We start from the raw sequence: 15,967 nt of genomic DNA on the forward strand, positions 1-15,967 counted from the left end.
GACCGTTTCATCGGCTAATCCTTTACATTCGACCATAACGCATATAACAACTATTTCAGAACCTAGTATAGTAAATATAAGTTGAACGAAATTTTGAACTATAAAATCTGTGTTTTAATTAGATGGGTAATTCTCCTGACGTAAGTGATGTATTATAAAGTCGATGTCGTCATGCTATATAACTTTAAATAAAGGGTTTCATCTTATACACACTGTGGCTTATTGCGCGCATTCTTTTATTTTTATAGACTAAAATAATTTCCTAAACTTTCTTGACAAAAAAAAACTATTTACAATTCATGTCTAGTTCTGATGCAGGACAGAGGACCTGGCAAGGACAGCTGTCTAGTCGATCGGATGGGACGGAAAACTGAGTTCCCGTGTACACATTGCCGTGCATGTAAAAGATCCCGTGACAGTTGGAATTCGAATAAACAGTAGGTCATAGTTCCATTGCCCAGGCAATTTCTATCATAGCACACTCGTAAAAGGTCCCTTGGCAGGCAGGTGGAATTCGATATAAGATTGGGCTGTAGTGCCGCTGCCCGGACAAAAGCTCTATCATAGCACACTGTATGGCGTATACCCGGTCTTCATTAGCCCAGTCGGAGCAGAATAGTAGGACGTTAAACCCCATTTCATTCAATTTCATTTCTAGTTCGGATATTGCCTGTAATGCACGTGCACTGAACAAGGTTTGGCTTTATCAATTATCAATCAGATCGTCGGATATTCCACTAAATATTTCTACACAGAAGCCAATTATTGAATAAGGGTTTAACACCTGTTAGACTTTCATCACCTGGGTCAGTAACGAACGCCATTAACATAAATATTCACTCTTCTCCAATTATCCATTAATTAATGTAGATAGATAATCAATAATCAATCCAAGTGATTGTGTTGATTTAAATTGATGAAATGATTTGACAACCTCGTGTTAGATCGTGTTTAATACTGGGGCTGTTTCTAGCAAATCAGGTTTGTTTTAAATGAAGTCTCTCTTTGTTTCTTTTTAATGTTAACAAAAACAAACCTGGCTGAACTGAACAACAATATATTTGAGTTATGCGCAAATAAAATGAATAAGTTGGGTGTGTTTAAAAATATTCTACTAAATTCAATTCATATCTTGTTGACCGAGAGCGGGCTTAGTAATATATGCACTGCATTATATTTATAACCAATGTAGAGGTCACATCGTTTTACTTGAGAAGATCTCTATTGTTGATTGTACATCGGTTTTAGATGTAACTTAAAGTAGGTAAGTCTCTAACTCAATATCATCCAAGTCCTCGACATTGAAAACATGAATTATTTAAATCAACATTGATGTTGTGATTTTATCGGGAGAAGATGGGCTTCTGATATCCAGTATTTAAGATTAAATAAACATTTAACCATTGGTACGCGAATCGCGTATCATAATGCGTTTCAGCGCCATTTGTAACAAGGGACTCGAAGAACGAGGCTGGAAATATTCCACAAGTCATTTCAAACGGTAACGTCATATTCTTATCTGGAGAGCATTCTTAATAAATACTATCGGTGCAGACTGGAATAACCAGACGCTAGAGATTGTCATTCGATTGAGACTTGAAATTAGAGTAATAGCGGAAACGATTGAATGTAAATCAGTTTACATACATTCATATTTACATTATTGTATGCGTTTCGACAATTTTTTGGCAATTTCTAGGTCCCAAATAGAAGTGATTTAGCTCCTTTAATTTGTACCTATAATGCAGGCTTTGTGACATTATAATAACTGCGCATTTTATTATAGAAGCCCAGTAACAAGCTGCGTGTTGAAGTGAATAGCTCATAGTTCTATTGGTATACATCTACCTGTTAAAATTCAAGCTAACTGTAAGTGTATTGTTCTAGTAATAATTTGACAATGTTAGATATTAAGTTAATGACATATTCACATGAAAATTTAAAAGGGAATTAATTTAAAAGATAAAAGGAGAAAATGATAATTTCTGAATGTTAGTTCTAATGGGGTTATTTACATGTAGAGTAGATGAAATGATTTTGCTGCCACGCCCAGAATTCACTTGGCTAATAAGAAACTTTTGTTGTAATTCTCCATTTTTGGGTATATAATAAATTGGTTATAGATAATTTAATGAATGAATTTAAACAGGAAATTTACGTAACCGTGTCTTAAAGTCTCAATACCACTCTTGTTGTAACTGAATAATATGTCCCAATCTTTATTCTGGTCAACAAATTGTACTATTTTACAATATTCCAATTAATTGATGATACAAATTTCATCTTAACACACCTAATTTAAAAAATTGGAAAAATTAAACTTAATGTGACTTGGATTTGAAAATATTTTCGAACCCTATGGACAAGTAGAATAGGATGTAATGAATAATTTACACAAGAGGTGGGACACCTAAACATCTAGTACTTAGAATAAGGCTATTTTTTCTTTTCTGGAGCTGTCAAGCCAGCAAGAGTGTTATTGTCCCTTTAATGCTGATGCGGTTTTAATTTTACCCTCTCTGAAATACATCCACCTACAATTCAAGCCAGTCGTAAGTCTATTATAACATTTAACTACATTCATATAAGATATAGCTCATAGCGTCCCTTGACAGGATTGCAGGACGGAGGGCCTGGAAAGGGGCAATATATAGCCGTTCGAATAATGTGGATGTATATTGCCGTCGCCTCTGTCTGTGCGGGTGTGTTTGTGTGCAATTCTTAAGTGATCATCTTGAAACTTTACATACTTATTCCTTATACCCTCAGGATGACCCCTATTGTTTTTGGTGCATGCCCGACCCCCAGGGGCAGAGCCGCGCCCATTTCTTGTATTTGTTTCTTAGCGTATCATTTTAAAACTTTGCATACTTATTCTTATTTCATTTGAAAATGGATCGGAAAACAGGCTGGGCCTATGTTGACTCCTTTCCAGAATTTACAAAAATAAGTTTAATTTATGTACATACAGAACATAATATTATATAAAACAAGAACATATAAAAATACAAAATATAAAATTATTTCAGATTTAAATATAAACTAAACATTTATACATTTATACAGCATACAGTTGTCCGTTCCGTTACTTTATATTAATATGGTACCAATGTAGTAGTGCCTATTGTTTGTGGTGAATGCCTAGCCCCCCAGGGGCAGAGCCACGCCTATTTTCTTTGTGTGTGTCTGTGTTATTTACAGGTCCATGCCAAACCCTCAAACACAGCTATGAACTTAGCAGTAGACACCAGTGAATACGCAATTGGGATCACGTGGTTTGTCGCATTTTCTGAGTGTGCCTTTAAAAATTTCGCGACACACTTTGGAAGATCTCGCTCGCGGCACACTAGTTGAGAATTACTGGTCTACAGACTGCAATTCTGAATGGATTATCTTGGAAATGAAATGAAATGAAATGGGGTTTAACGTCCTACTCTTCTGCACCTAACCTGGGCTAATTGAAGACGGGCATACGCCATACAGTGTGCTATGAGGGAAATTTTGCCCGGGCAGCGGCGCTACGGCCTACTCTTATATCGAATTCCAACTCCCAAGGGATTTTTTACGTGCACGTCAATGTGTACACGGGACCTCGGTTTGTCGTCACATCCGAACGACTAGGCAGCTGTCCTTGTCAGGCCCTCCGTTCTGCATCACTGACAAGGGGAAGGATTATCTTGGAACTTTGCATATTTATTCCTTATACCGTAAAGACAGCAACTATTTTTTTTTTTCTGTAAATTTGCTAAAACAAACCCAACGCCTAGACCTCTTTTCCTCTTTTCATATTACAGCCATTTTATATTTCTTTCTCTTCATTTTAAAAAGTACCATATCTATGAAAGCTGTAATGTGGACGTATATTGCAGCGGTACCGATGCTCTAGTTGTAGTAGGCTGTTAAATCCAATTTCATTTCATTTCAGTTTATATGAAAACCAAAAATCGCCGTCCTAATAATCCCTCGGGCTGGAAGTAAGGACATCTTGATAAAGCAATCGAGTAACCCGAATTAATTAAGAGAGAAATGGGTTTTAGCGTCCACTTGACATAAATTAGGTCATTTCGGGACTAACATATGGTTCAGTTTCATTTCAATAATTCGCTACGGCTTTTTAACAGTTGGGGGAAACCGGTGGACCCGGAGAAAAGGTAGAAGGTAGGACAGGCGACCACAACTCAATGACAAACCTTATGATGCAACGCGCACGCGATAACCATTCCTCCAGTGGGGGGAAACCGTATGATGCAACGCGTTAATCATTCGCCCCCCCCCCCCAAAGAACCAATGCATCTTTCCGTCAACCAAACAAACTTTATTATTGTTCTTTATGTTTTATCTGAGAGATTTCCAGTTTTAGAATGGATGAGACCAATGTACCACGAGATGACAAACCGGCTAAAAGAGAAAGTTCAAACGGGAGTGATGATGAAATGGAACACCTGATACCAACTAAAATAGGTAAATTGATAACTTTCAAATTAAATTCTCTACTTGTAACGATTGCTATTCTGTATTACTGTTGTATTATGGAAATAGTAACTTGTAACGATTGTTATACTGTATTACTGTTATATTATGAAACTATTGCATTATTAAAACTATATTTGTCCTTGATCTGTCAACTTTATACAACAGTTTAGTCAACTATCATTCAGATCCACTGTATAGGTGGGGTATATTTGACTTATTACATTTTTATTGTTTTCTAGTAAAATTATCTGATGAAAGTGAAAGTGGGAATATCGAACCAAAACATGAACTCCAGAAGATACAGGAAAGGTAAATATCTATTATAACGTTTATAATGTACAGGTTGGATAACTATTATTATTATTATTATTATTCATAAACTGGGGGATTGGATGGCCGAATGGTTAGCACGTGCGCGCTGTATCATAAGGTCTGTCATTGAGTTAACTAGTGTGGTTTCAATTCCCCGGTTGTACGTGGTCGCCTGTCCAACCTCGTGGGTTTTTCTCCGGTTCCTCCGGTTTCCAGCCTTTGCTAAAGACCCCTTCGCGCAAGCGAATTATTGAAATAAGGATGAATCATGTTAGTTTGCTTTGAGTGGACGTAAAACCTCATCTCTCTCTCTCTCTCTCTCTCTCTCTCTCTCTCTCTCTCTCTCTCTCTATATATATATATATATATATATATATATATATATATATAAATAAACTATCATTGCTATAAATAAATTAAAATGATGTACTACCGTTGAAAAGCCTCTAAGAATAAGTGAGTTTTCAGATTTTTCTTAGATAACGCCACGATGAACTGGTTCTTTTGGGGTAGTATTTCAAATGGCTAATACCACGTGTTGTTCTTTGTTTTATGAGTCAACATGGCTAATACCACATACATGTAGTTTGTTCCACTGAAGAGGGACATATATGGTGGGGGGGGGGGGCAGAGTTTATTTAAGTATCTATACGTGTATGTTAGAACGTGTATATGAACTTAAAGGATCAGTCTCGATTATATTTTGGAGAATAAAACTGCTTGATTTAGTGTTAAAGGCTCTTAAAATCCTCTACCTTAGGCTCGCGCAACTAACTTAATATACGTGATACATGTTCAAACAACTTAAACCCATCAGTCTTCATCGTATTATGTGGTGTCTGGATGAAACCAGTTTAGTTTGCTAATTTATCATTTGTACTTGATAACGATAAGAGAATAATTGTCGTAACGTCGTGCTATATGTGTATAAACCAGTGATTGTATTCCATATAAATTGTGTTGTGGTTTTCAGACTTTTATTTCATGAACTTTCTGTAGGTAAAATATATCTTTCGTTATCAAGTACAGCACGTGCGACATGCACTGTATAAATCTCTAAAGGAAAGGCAATAGGTATCAGGTCACCAAACGAAAAAAATTGAACCGAAATCTTAAAATGGTTACGTGTCCGGATAAGCGGTTTTGACGTTCACGTCCAAACGACTCAATATTTTGAACTGAAATTTTGAGAGATGTTAAATACACCATTCCTCTATGGGCCTATTTCGGCGCCTAAATTTCATACGTAGGCCTACACGGACTAATATATTTCTGAGATTCTGTTAAAATCGACATGGTCCCTTTACCTCTAAAGGAGATAGGTAACCAATGAAGATTATACAATATGGGACGAATTATCACCCTACCTTCAGAATTTTACACTTTTTGCACTTTATAAATTATTGCGTTAGAACAAAGTTTGACTAATTTGACGTAGTAACAGATACAGGTGAATGACTATTATAACAATTAAAAGATAAGACTGTTTGGATTAACTACCCTTTTAAAAAAGAAATAACATGCTTAATCTTTGACATAATCATCAATATTTTCATGTTTTACAGATTATCTCAAGCTGTTGATGACGTCAACATTGATCTAACGGAGACCATATTAAAAGAACTACAGCCAGATGACGTCAGAAGACTACAAGACGTCATTATAAGTTTAACCTGTCAATCATTAGAGAGAAGATATTTATCACTTGTTAAGTGTTTATTTAATAATATTATAATATTACAATCTGATGGTCAACTTGATATTAATTTAAATATACAGTTAATGATATGTGCTATAAAATCAGATTTTGTTGAAGGTATTCAGTATCTCTATAGTAAGAAATTATATTTACAGGTTGAACATGACAATAAAGTATGGAATGCTTTGTTAGAATCTGTTAAGTATAACAGTTTCAATATTACTAAATATCTTTTAACAATTTCTGATTTAAATCTCAATCTAGACTCTGATAAAACTATATTAATGTTTGCTAAATCTGGTAAAATGTTGTCAATTCTTTTAAGTAATGATCAAATCAAGAACATGATTAATTATAAATCTAAATCTGGTCACCCTGTGTTATATCACTGTATAGAAAACACTGATGATGTTGCCGAATGTTTAAACTGTATTAACATTCTAACAGAAGCTGGAGCTGAATTCGACAAGTTCAATCTAAATAAATCATTACAATATGTTATTTATAAGTATGGTAATAAAGATACATGTGACGGTATTATATCATTATTACTACAACACGGTGCTGACGTTAATCAGGTTGACGGGTATCTCACACCTTTAACATGTGCTATACTACAACATGGTGATAAAGATACCTGTTTAGGTATTATATCATTATTACTACAACATGGTGCTGATGTTAATCAGATTGACGAGTATAACTCACCTTTAACATGTGCTATAGAATACCATGGTGATAAAGATACCTGTTTAGGTATTATATCATTATTACTACAACATGGTGCTGATGTTAATCAGGTTGACGGGTATCTCACACCTTTAACATGTGCTATAGAATACCATGGTGATAAAGATACATGTGACGGTATTATATCATTATTACTACAACATGGGGCTGACGTTAATCAGGTTGACGGGTTGAATTACTCACCTTTAACATGTGCTATAAAACACCATGGTGATAAAGATACATGTGTGGGTATTATATCATTATTACTACAACATGGTGCTGATGTTAATATGTACTCACCTTTAAGATTTGCTATATTACAACATGGTGATAAAGATACCTATTTAGGTATTATATCATTATTACTACAACATGGTGCTGATGTTAATCAGATTGACGGGTGGGATAGATCACCTTTAACATGTGCTATACTACAACATGGTGATAAAGATACCTGTTTAGGTATTATATCATTATTACTACAACATGGTGCTGATGTTAATCAGATTGACGAGTATAAGTCACCTTTAACATGTGCTATAAAACACCATGGTGATAAAGATACATGTGTGGGTATTATATCATTATTACTACAACATGGTGCTGATGTTAATATGTACTCACCTTTAAGATTTGCTATATTACAACATGGTGATAAAGATACCTATTTAGGTATTATATCATTATTACTACAACATGGTGCTGATGTTAATCAGATTGACGGGTGGGATAGATCACCTTTAACATGTGCTATAGAACACCATGGTGATAAAGATTCCTGTTTAGGTATTATATCATTATTAATACAACATGGTGCTGATGTTAATCAGGTTGACTGGTTCTATCACTCACCTTTAACATGTGCTATAGAATTCCATGGTGATAAAGATACATGTTTAGGTATTATATCATTATTACTACAACATGGGGCTGACGTTAATCAGGTTGACGGGTTGAATTACTCACCTTTAACATGTGCTATATGGTACCATCGTGATAAAGATACATGTTTAGGTATTATATCATTATTACTACAACACGGTGCTGATGTTAACCTGTTTGACCGGTTTAACTCACCTTTAACATGTGCTATAGTACACCATGGTGATAAAGATACATGTTTAGGTATTATATCATTATTACTACAACATGGTGCTGATGTTAATATGTACTCACCTTTAAGATTTGCTATATTACAACATGGTGATAAAGATACCTATTTAGGTATTATATCATTATTACTACAACATGGTGCTGATGTTAATCAGATTGACGGGTGGGATAGATCACCTTTAACATGTGCTATAGAACACCATGGTGATAAAGATTCCTGTTTAGGTATTATATCATTATTAATACAACATGGTGCTGATGTTAATCAGGTTGACGGGTTCTATCACTCACCTTTAACATGTGCTATAGAATTCCATGGTGATAAAGATACGTGGTTAGGTATTATATCATTATTACTACAAAAAGGGGCTGATCCTACCCAGAGTGTCGAAACAACAACGCCTTTAATGTATGCCGCCCAATACGCCCACTATATAGATATTGTTAAATTAGTGCTTGTAGATATTGTTAATGTAAATAGAACTAATGATCTGGGTTTATCAGCTTGTAGACATTGTTTTGTAAAAACGGCGAAACGTAAATATTATGGGACCTGGGTGAGTAAAAGGGATTTTAAAACTACTCTGGCTATCTTTAAACTTTTAGTCGAGTCTGGTGCTAATTTGGTTGCTAATGGTCCCGAACTACTGTACGATATTATGAAATTCGGTCAATTAAATATTTTTGAGTATTATATAGGATTAAAGCCATTAGTGGATAGTTTTACTGAAACAACCAATCGAAATATTTTTCATCTCTTGGCCCAAGTGAAATATGAGTTTACACCAGAGAAGTTTAATTGGTTGTTTAATTATAATATTGATATAAATCATAAAGATTCTTTAACTAACACTCCTCTTATTATTGGGGCTTTCTTATTGAACCATAAATACCTGGACTTGATAACAAAATACAGTCCTACACGTGATGTTAATATACCAAACAATAAAGGTCATACAGCCATACACAGTGCTGTAATCGGGTGCCTATTATCTAAGTCTAGACTGAACCAAACTGGAAATTTGATGGACGATTCACTGAGTGAACACTATAAAACTTTTCAAGAATGTGTCATACTTTTACTTGATGCTGGTGGAAATATTAATAGTCAGGACAATAATGGAAATACTGCTTTGATCTTAGCGGCCAAGAAAAATGATAAATTTATTGTACGTTTACTACTTGAATTGGGCTCAAATATCAGTATTTTAGAAAACAAATATGACACATCTGCTTTACAATATCTAGACCTTGATTATAGTAGACATTTTGTGAAAATGTTTTTGATGAGAGGTGGCCATAAACTTCTGAATTTACCAGGACCAGATGGCAATACACTGATACAGCGAGCTTTACTTTTCCCTACATGTTTTGAACCAGAGAAAACTGTTGGTCTAATAAGATATTTAGTTGCCGAAAACTGCTGCCTTCAGCATCTAACATCTGTATCTACTGAAACCAATTTCTACAATGACGATGTTCATTTAGATGATTTTGACAGTAAAGAGAGAAATAAACTTAGACAACTACTTTATCGAAGTGGGGCTCCAGAAGAAGAGATTGTTTCCACTGTTAATTTCAAAATGGAGGATGCGCGAGATAGAGGAGATGAGATGTTTTACTCGGAAAACAGGGAGAAATTCAAGTTTGTATGTTTTAACTTATCTCTTGAAGGAAAGTGTATAAGACTCATCAGGCAGAAATTGGGACTAGAAATAAAGAAGAAAGTTGAACAACTACAGATACCTAAACCTCTGGTGAAGAAGATCTTACTGGTTGATCTTCTTCCTAAAAAATACTTTATCCGTTATTCCATGGATGATTATTATGATGAGGATAATACGAGGGAAGATACCGATGATGATGATGATGATGATGATGATGATGATGATGATGATGATGGTGATGATGATGATTTCCGGGATAGCGATAATGATTTTGACGGCTACGATTACCAAGTTTATCTAGGTGGTGATGACATACCTGATGATGTTATAGATGAGGTCGATGTTAGTGCGGATGTTAGTGATGATATATCTGATGATGTTGTTATAGACGAGGATGATACGGGTACGGATTTTAGTGATAGTGATGACATGATGGATGTTGAAGGGTATGGATGTTATAGATGAGAAAGATACAGATATGGATATTAGTGATGGTGATGACAAGATGGATGTTGAAGGATGATTTTGTTATAGATGAGGATAATAAAGATATGGATGTTAGTGATGGGGATGGATGTTGAAGGATGGTGTTGTTGTAGATTAGGATTATAAAGAACAGATGTTAGTAGTGGTCAGGACAAGATGGATGATTGGATGATGATAATGATGATGAAGAGGTGAATGTTGATGGGTGACCATGTCGCGGGTATAACACAAATAGTGATGATATCCATATATAGTCCTACTTAATCAGAATGGATAACATTTTTACAGAGTCAAGATGGAAAACGTCCTACATTTCTACACCGATTGCGTTAATAAATACGGGGGGACATTGTGATGTACGTCTTACAGACGAAGAAATTGATCTCGAAAGGGCATTGGATGATGATAATGATGATGATGATATACTCCTACGATCTGGACCACCATGTTATTATTATTAATGGTTTATCACCACCATGCTATTATTAATGGTTTATCAACACAATGTTATTATAAATGGTTTATCATCACCCCACCATATTATTATTAATGGTTTATCACCATCATGTAATTATTAATGGCTTATCACTACCATGTTATTATTAATGGTTTATCACCACCGTGTTATTATTAATAGTTTATCAGCACCGTGTTATTATTAATGATTTATCCCCACCATGTTATTATTAATGGCTATTCAGCACCATGTTATTATTAATGGTTTATCAGCACCGTGTTATTATTAATGGTCTATCACCACCATGTTATTATTAATGGTTTATCACCACCGTGTTATTATTAATGGTTTATCACCGCCATGTTATTATTAATGGTTTATCATCACCGTGTTATTATTAATGGTTCATCAGCACCATGTTATTATTAATGGTTTATCACCACCATGTTATTAGTAATGACTTGTCAGCACCATGTAGCACCATGTTATTATTAATGGTTTATCACCACCATGTTATTAGTAATGACTTGTCAGCACCATGTTATTATTAATGGTTTATCACCACCATGTTATTAGTAATGGTTTGTCAGCACCATGTTATTATTAATGGTTTATCACCATGTTATTATTAATGGTTTATCAGCACCATGTTATTATTAATAGTTTATCAGCACCGTGTTATTATTAATGGTTTATTACCACCATGTTATTATTAATAATTTATCACCACCATGTTATTATTAATTGTTTATCACCACCATGTTATTATTAATAGTTTGTCACCACCATGTTATTATTAATGGTTTATCACCACCATGGTATTATTAATAGTTTGTCAGCACCATGTTATCATTACTGGTTTATCAGCACCATGTTATTATTAATGGTTTATCACCACCGTGTTATTAATAATGGTTTATCACCACCATGTTATTATTAATGGTTTATCACCACCATGGTATTATTAATAGTTTATCACCTCCATGTTATTATTAATGGTCTATCACCACCATGTTATTATTAATGGTTTATCACCACCATGTTATTATTAATGGTTTATCAACACCATGTTATTATTAATGGTTTATCAGCACCATGTTATTATTAATGGTTTATCACAACCATGTTGTTATTAATGGATTATCAGCACCGTGTTATTATTAATGGTTTATCACCACTGTGTTATTATTAATGGTCTATCAGCACCATGTTATTATTAATAGTTTATCACCACCATGTTATTAATAATAGTTTATCACCACCATGTTAATTATTAATGGTTTATCAGCACCATGTTATTATTAATAGTTTATCACCACCATGTTATTATTAATGGTTTATAAGCACCATGTTATTATTAATAGTTTATCACCACCATGTTATTATTAATGGTTTATCACCATCATGTTATTATTAATGGTTTATCAGCACCATGTAATTATTAATAGTTTATCTGCACCATTTTATTATTAATGATTTTTCAGCACCGTGTTATCACCATCATGTTATTATTAATGGTTTATCACCACAATGTTATTATTAATGGTTTATTGCCACCATGTTATTATTAATGGTTTATCACCACCATGTTATTATTAATACTTTATCACCACCGTGTTATTATTAACGGTCTATCACCACCATGTTATTATTAATGGTTTATCACCACCGTGTTATTATTAATAGTATATCAGTACCGTGTTATTATTAATGGTCTATCACCACAATGTTATTATTAATGGTTTATTGCCACCATGTTATTATTAATGGTTTATCACCACCATGTTATTATTAATAGTTTATCACCACCGTGTTATTATTAACGGTCTATCACCACCATGTTATTATTAATGGTTTATCACCACCGTGTTATTATTAATAGTTTATCACCACCGTGTTATTATAAATGGTTTATCACCACCAGGTTATTATTAATAGTTTATCAGCACCATGTTATTATTAATGGTTTATCACCACCATGTTATTATTAATAGTTTATCACCACATTATTATTATTAATGGTTTATCACCACCATGTTATTATATGTTCATGTTTAATGCTGTATAATAAATGCAGATATGATAAATTTTTGTGTTTTAAAAGGCAAATTATTTCACTCGTTCCCGTCTTCGACTAAAACTTCCCGGTATGACACGCTTGATCTCGCCCAATGATAATGATGATGAAGAGGTGAATGTTGATGGGTGACCATGTCGCGGGTATAACACAAATAGTGATGATATCCATATATAGTCCTACTTAATCAGAATGGATAACATTTTTACAGAGTCAAGATGGAAAACGTCCTACATTTCTACACCGATTGCGTTAATAAATACGGGGGGACATTGTGATGTACGTCTTACAGACGAAGAAATTGATCTCGAAAGGGCATTGGATGATGATAATGATGATGATGATATACTCCTACGATCTGGACCACCATGTTATTATTATTAATGGTTTATCACCACCATGCTATTATTAATGGTTTATCAACACAATGTTATTATAAATGGTTTATCATCACCCCACCATATTATTATTAATGGTTTATCACCATCATGTAATTATTAATGGCTTATCACTACCATGTTATTATTAATGGTTTATCACCACCGTGTTATTATTAATAGTTTATCAGCACCGTGTTATTATTAATGATTTATCCCCACCATGTTATTATTAATGGCTATTCAGCACCATGTTATTATTAATGGTTTATCAGCACCGTGTTATTATTAATGGTCTATCACCACCATGTTATTATTAATGGTTTATCACCACCGTGTTATTATTAATGGTTTATCACCGCCATGTTATTATTAATGGTTTATCATCACCGTGTTATTATTAATGGTTCATCAGCACCATGTTATTATTAATGGTTTATCACCACCATGTTATTAGTAATGACTTGTCAGCACCATGTAGCACCATGTTATTATTAATGGTTTATCACCACCATGTTATTAGTAATGACTTGTCAGCACCATGTTATTATTAATGGTTTATCACCACCATGTTATTAGTAATGGTTTGTCAGCACCATGTTATTATTAATGGTTTATCACCATGTTATTATTAATGGTTTATCAGCACCATGTTATTATTAATAGTTTATCAGCACCGTGTTATTATTAATGGTTTATCACCACCATGTTATTATTAATAATTTATCACCACCATGTTATTATTAATTGTTTATCACCACCATGTTATTATTAATAGTTTGTCACCACCATGTTATTATTAATGGTTTATCACCACCATGGTATTATTAATAGTTTGTCAGCACCATGTTATCATTACTGGTTTATCAGCACCATGTTATTATTAATGGTTTATCACCACCGTGTTATTAATAATGGTTTATCACCACCATGTTATTATTAATGGTTTATCACCACCATGGTATTATTAATAGTTTATCACCTCCATGTTATTATTAATGGTCTATCACCACCATGTTATTATTAATGGTTTATCACCACCATGTTATTATTAATGGTTTATCAACACCATGTTATTATTAATGGTTTATCAGCACCATGTTATTATTAATGGTTTATCACCACCATGTTGTTATTAATGGATTATCAGCACCGTGTTATTATTAATGGTTTATCACCACTGTGTTATTATTAATGGTCTATCAGCACCATGTTATTATTAATAGTTTATCACCACCATGTTATTAATAATAGTTTATCACCACCATGTTAATTATTAATGGTTTATCAGCACCATGTTATTATTAATAGTTTATCACCACCATGTTATTATTAATGGTTTATAAGCACCATGTTATTATTAATAGTTTATCACCACCATGTTATTATTAATGGTTTATCACCATCATGTTATTATTAATGGTTTATCAGCACCATGTAATTATTAATAGTTTATCTGCACCATTTTATTATTAATGATTTTTCAGCACCGTGTTATCACCATCATGTTATTATTAATGGTTTATCACCACAATGTTATTATTAATGGTTTATTGCCACCATGTTATTATTAATGGTTTATCACCACCATGTTATTATTAATAGTTTATCACCACCGTGTTATTATTAACGGTCTATCACCACCATGTTATTATTAATGGTTTATCACCACCGTGTTATTATTAATAGTATATCAGTACCGTGTTATTATTAATGGTCTATCACCACAATGTTATTATTAATGGTTTATTGCCACCATGTTATTATTAATGGTTTATCACCACCATGTTATTATTAATAGTTTATCACCACCGTGTTATTATTAACGGTCTATCACCACCATGTTATTATTAATGGTTTATCACCACCGTGTTATTATTAATAGTTTATCACCACCGTGTTATTATAAATGGTTTATCACCACCAGGTTATTATTAATAGTTTATCAGCACCATGTTATTATTAATGGTTTATCACCACCATGTTATTATTAATAGTTTATCACCACATTATTATTATTAATGGTTTATCACCACCATGTTATTATATGTTCATGTTTAATGCTGTATAATAAATGCAGATATGATAAATTTTTGTGTTTTAAAAGGCAAATTATTTCACTCGTTCCCGTCTTCGACTAAAACTTCCCGGTATGACACGCTTGATCTCGCCCACATCAATTCCCAGTATAGCAATCTTTTTCTTGCCCACACCCAGTCAAATGTTCAGTACGCTTTATTTTGCCCACATCCAGTCCAGGTACAATACTCTTTTCTTCGCCCACATCAAAGTCCAGGTACAACATTCGTCATCTCGCCCTCATCCAGTTCCGTTTTGTCATGATTTATCTTGCGCACATACAGTCTAGTCCAAGTACAGCGCGCTTTATCCCGTCCACATCCAGTTCCAGAACGTCACATTTTATCACGCCCACATCCAGTTCCGGTACGCTTGCGCGTAGGGGTCTTTAGCAGTGGGAGGAAACCGGGGGAGCCAGAGAAAACCCAAGAGGATGGACAGGCGACCCTACTCCTTGAGTCAATGACAGCCCTTGTGATACAGCACGCACGTGCT

The 15,967-nt window shown here is 33.9% G+C and overlaps 1 protein-coding gene across 6 annotated transcripts in view; it reads left to right on the forward strand.

Annotated features, from left to right (window-relative positions):
- LOC130010493 (serine/threonine-protein phosphatase 6 regulatory ankyrin repeat subunit B-like) overlaps positions 1-15,483 on the forward strand; it is a 34,086-nt gene extending 18,603 nt beyond the window's left edge. The window contains exons 1-5 of one of the 6 annotated variants that reach the window (XM_056103517.1): positions 1,785-1,869; positions 4,355-4,461; positions 4,713-4,782; positions 6,351-10,456; positions 10,560-15,483. In XM_056103517.1, coding sequence (XP_055959492.1) covers positions 4,362-4,461; positions 4,713-4,782; positions 6,351-10,456; positions 10,560-10,600 — 4,317 coding nt within the window. In that variant the 5' untranslated portion in view covers positions 1,785-1,869; positions 4,355-4,361 and the 3' untranslated portion in view covers positions 10,601-15,483. Of the gene's footprint in view, positions 1-1,784; positions 1,870-2,572; positions 4,462-4,712; positions 4,783-6,350 lie in introns of those variants that run through there. The other 5 variants (XM_056103516.1, XM_056103519.1, XM_056103515.1 and 2 more) reach the window with 5 other exon arrangements.
- The last annotated feature ends 484 nt before the right edge of the window (positions 15,484-15,967 follow it).

Source organism: Patella vulgata (assembly GCF_932274485.2).
Source record: "Patella vulgata chromosome 5 unlocalized genomic scaffold, xgPatVulg1.2 SUPER_5_unloc_1, whole genome shotgun sequence".
NCBI lineage: Eukaryota > Metazoa > Mollusca > Gastropoda > Patellidae > Patella > Patella vulgata.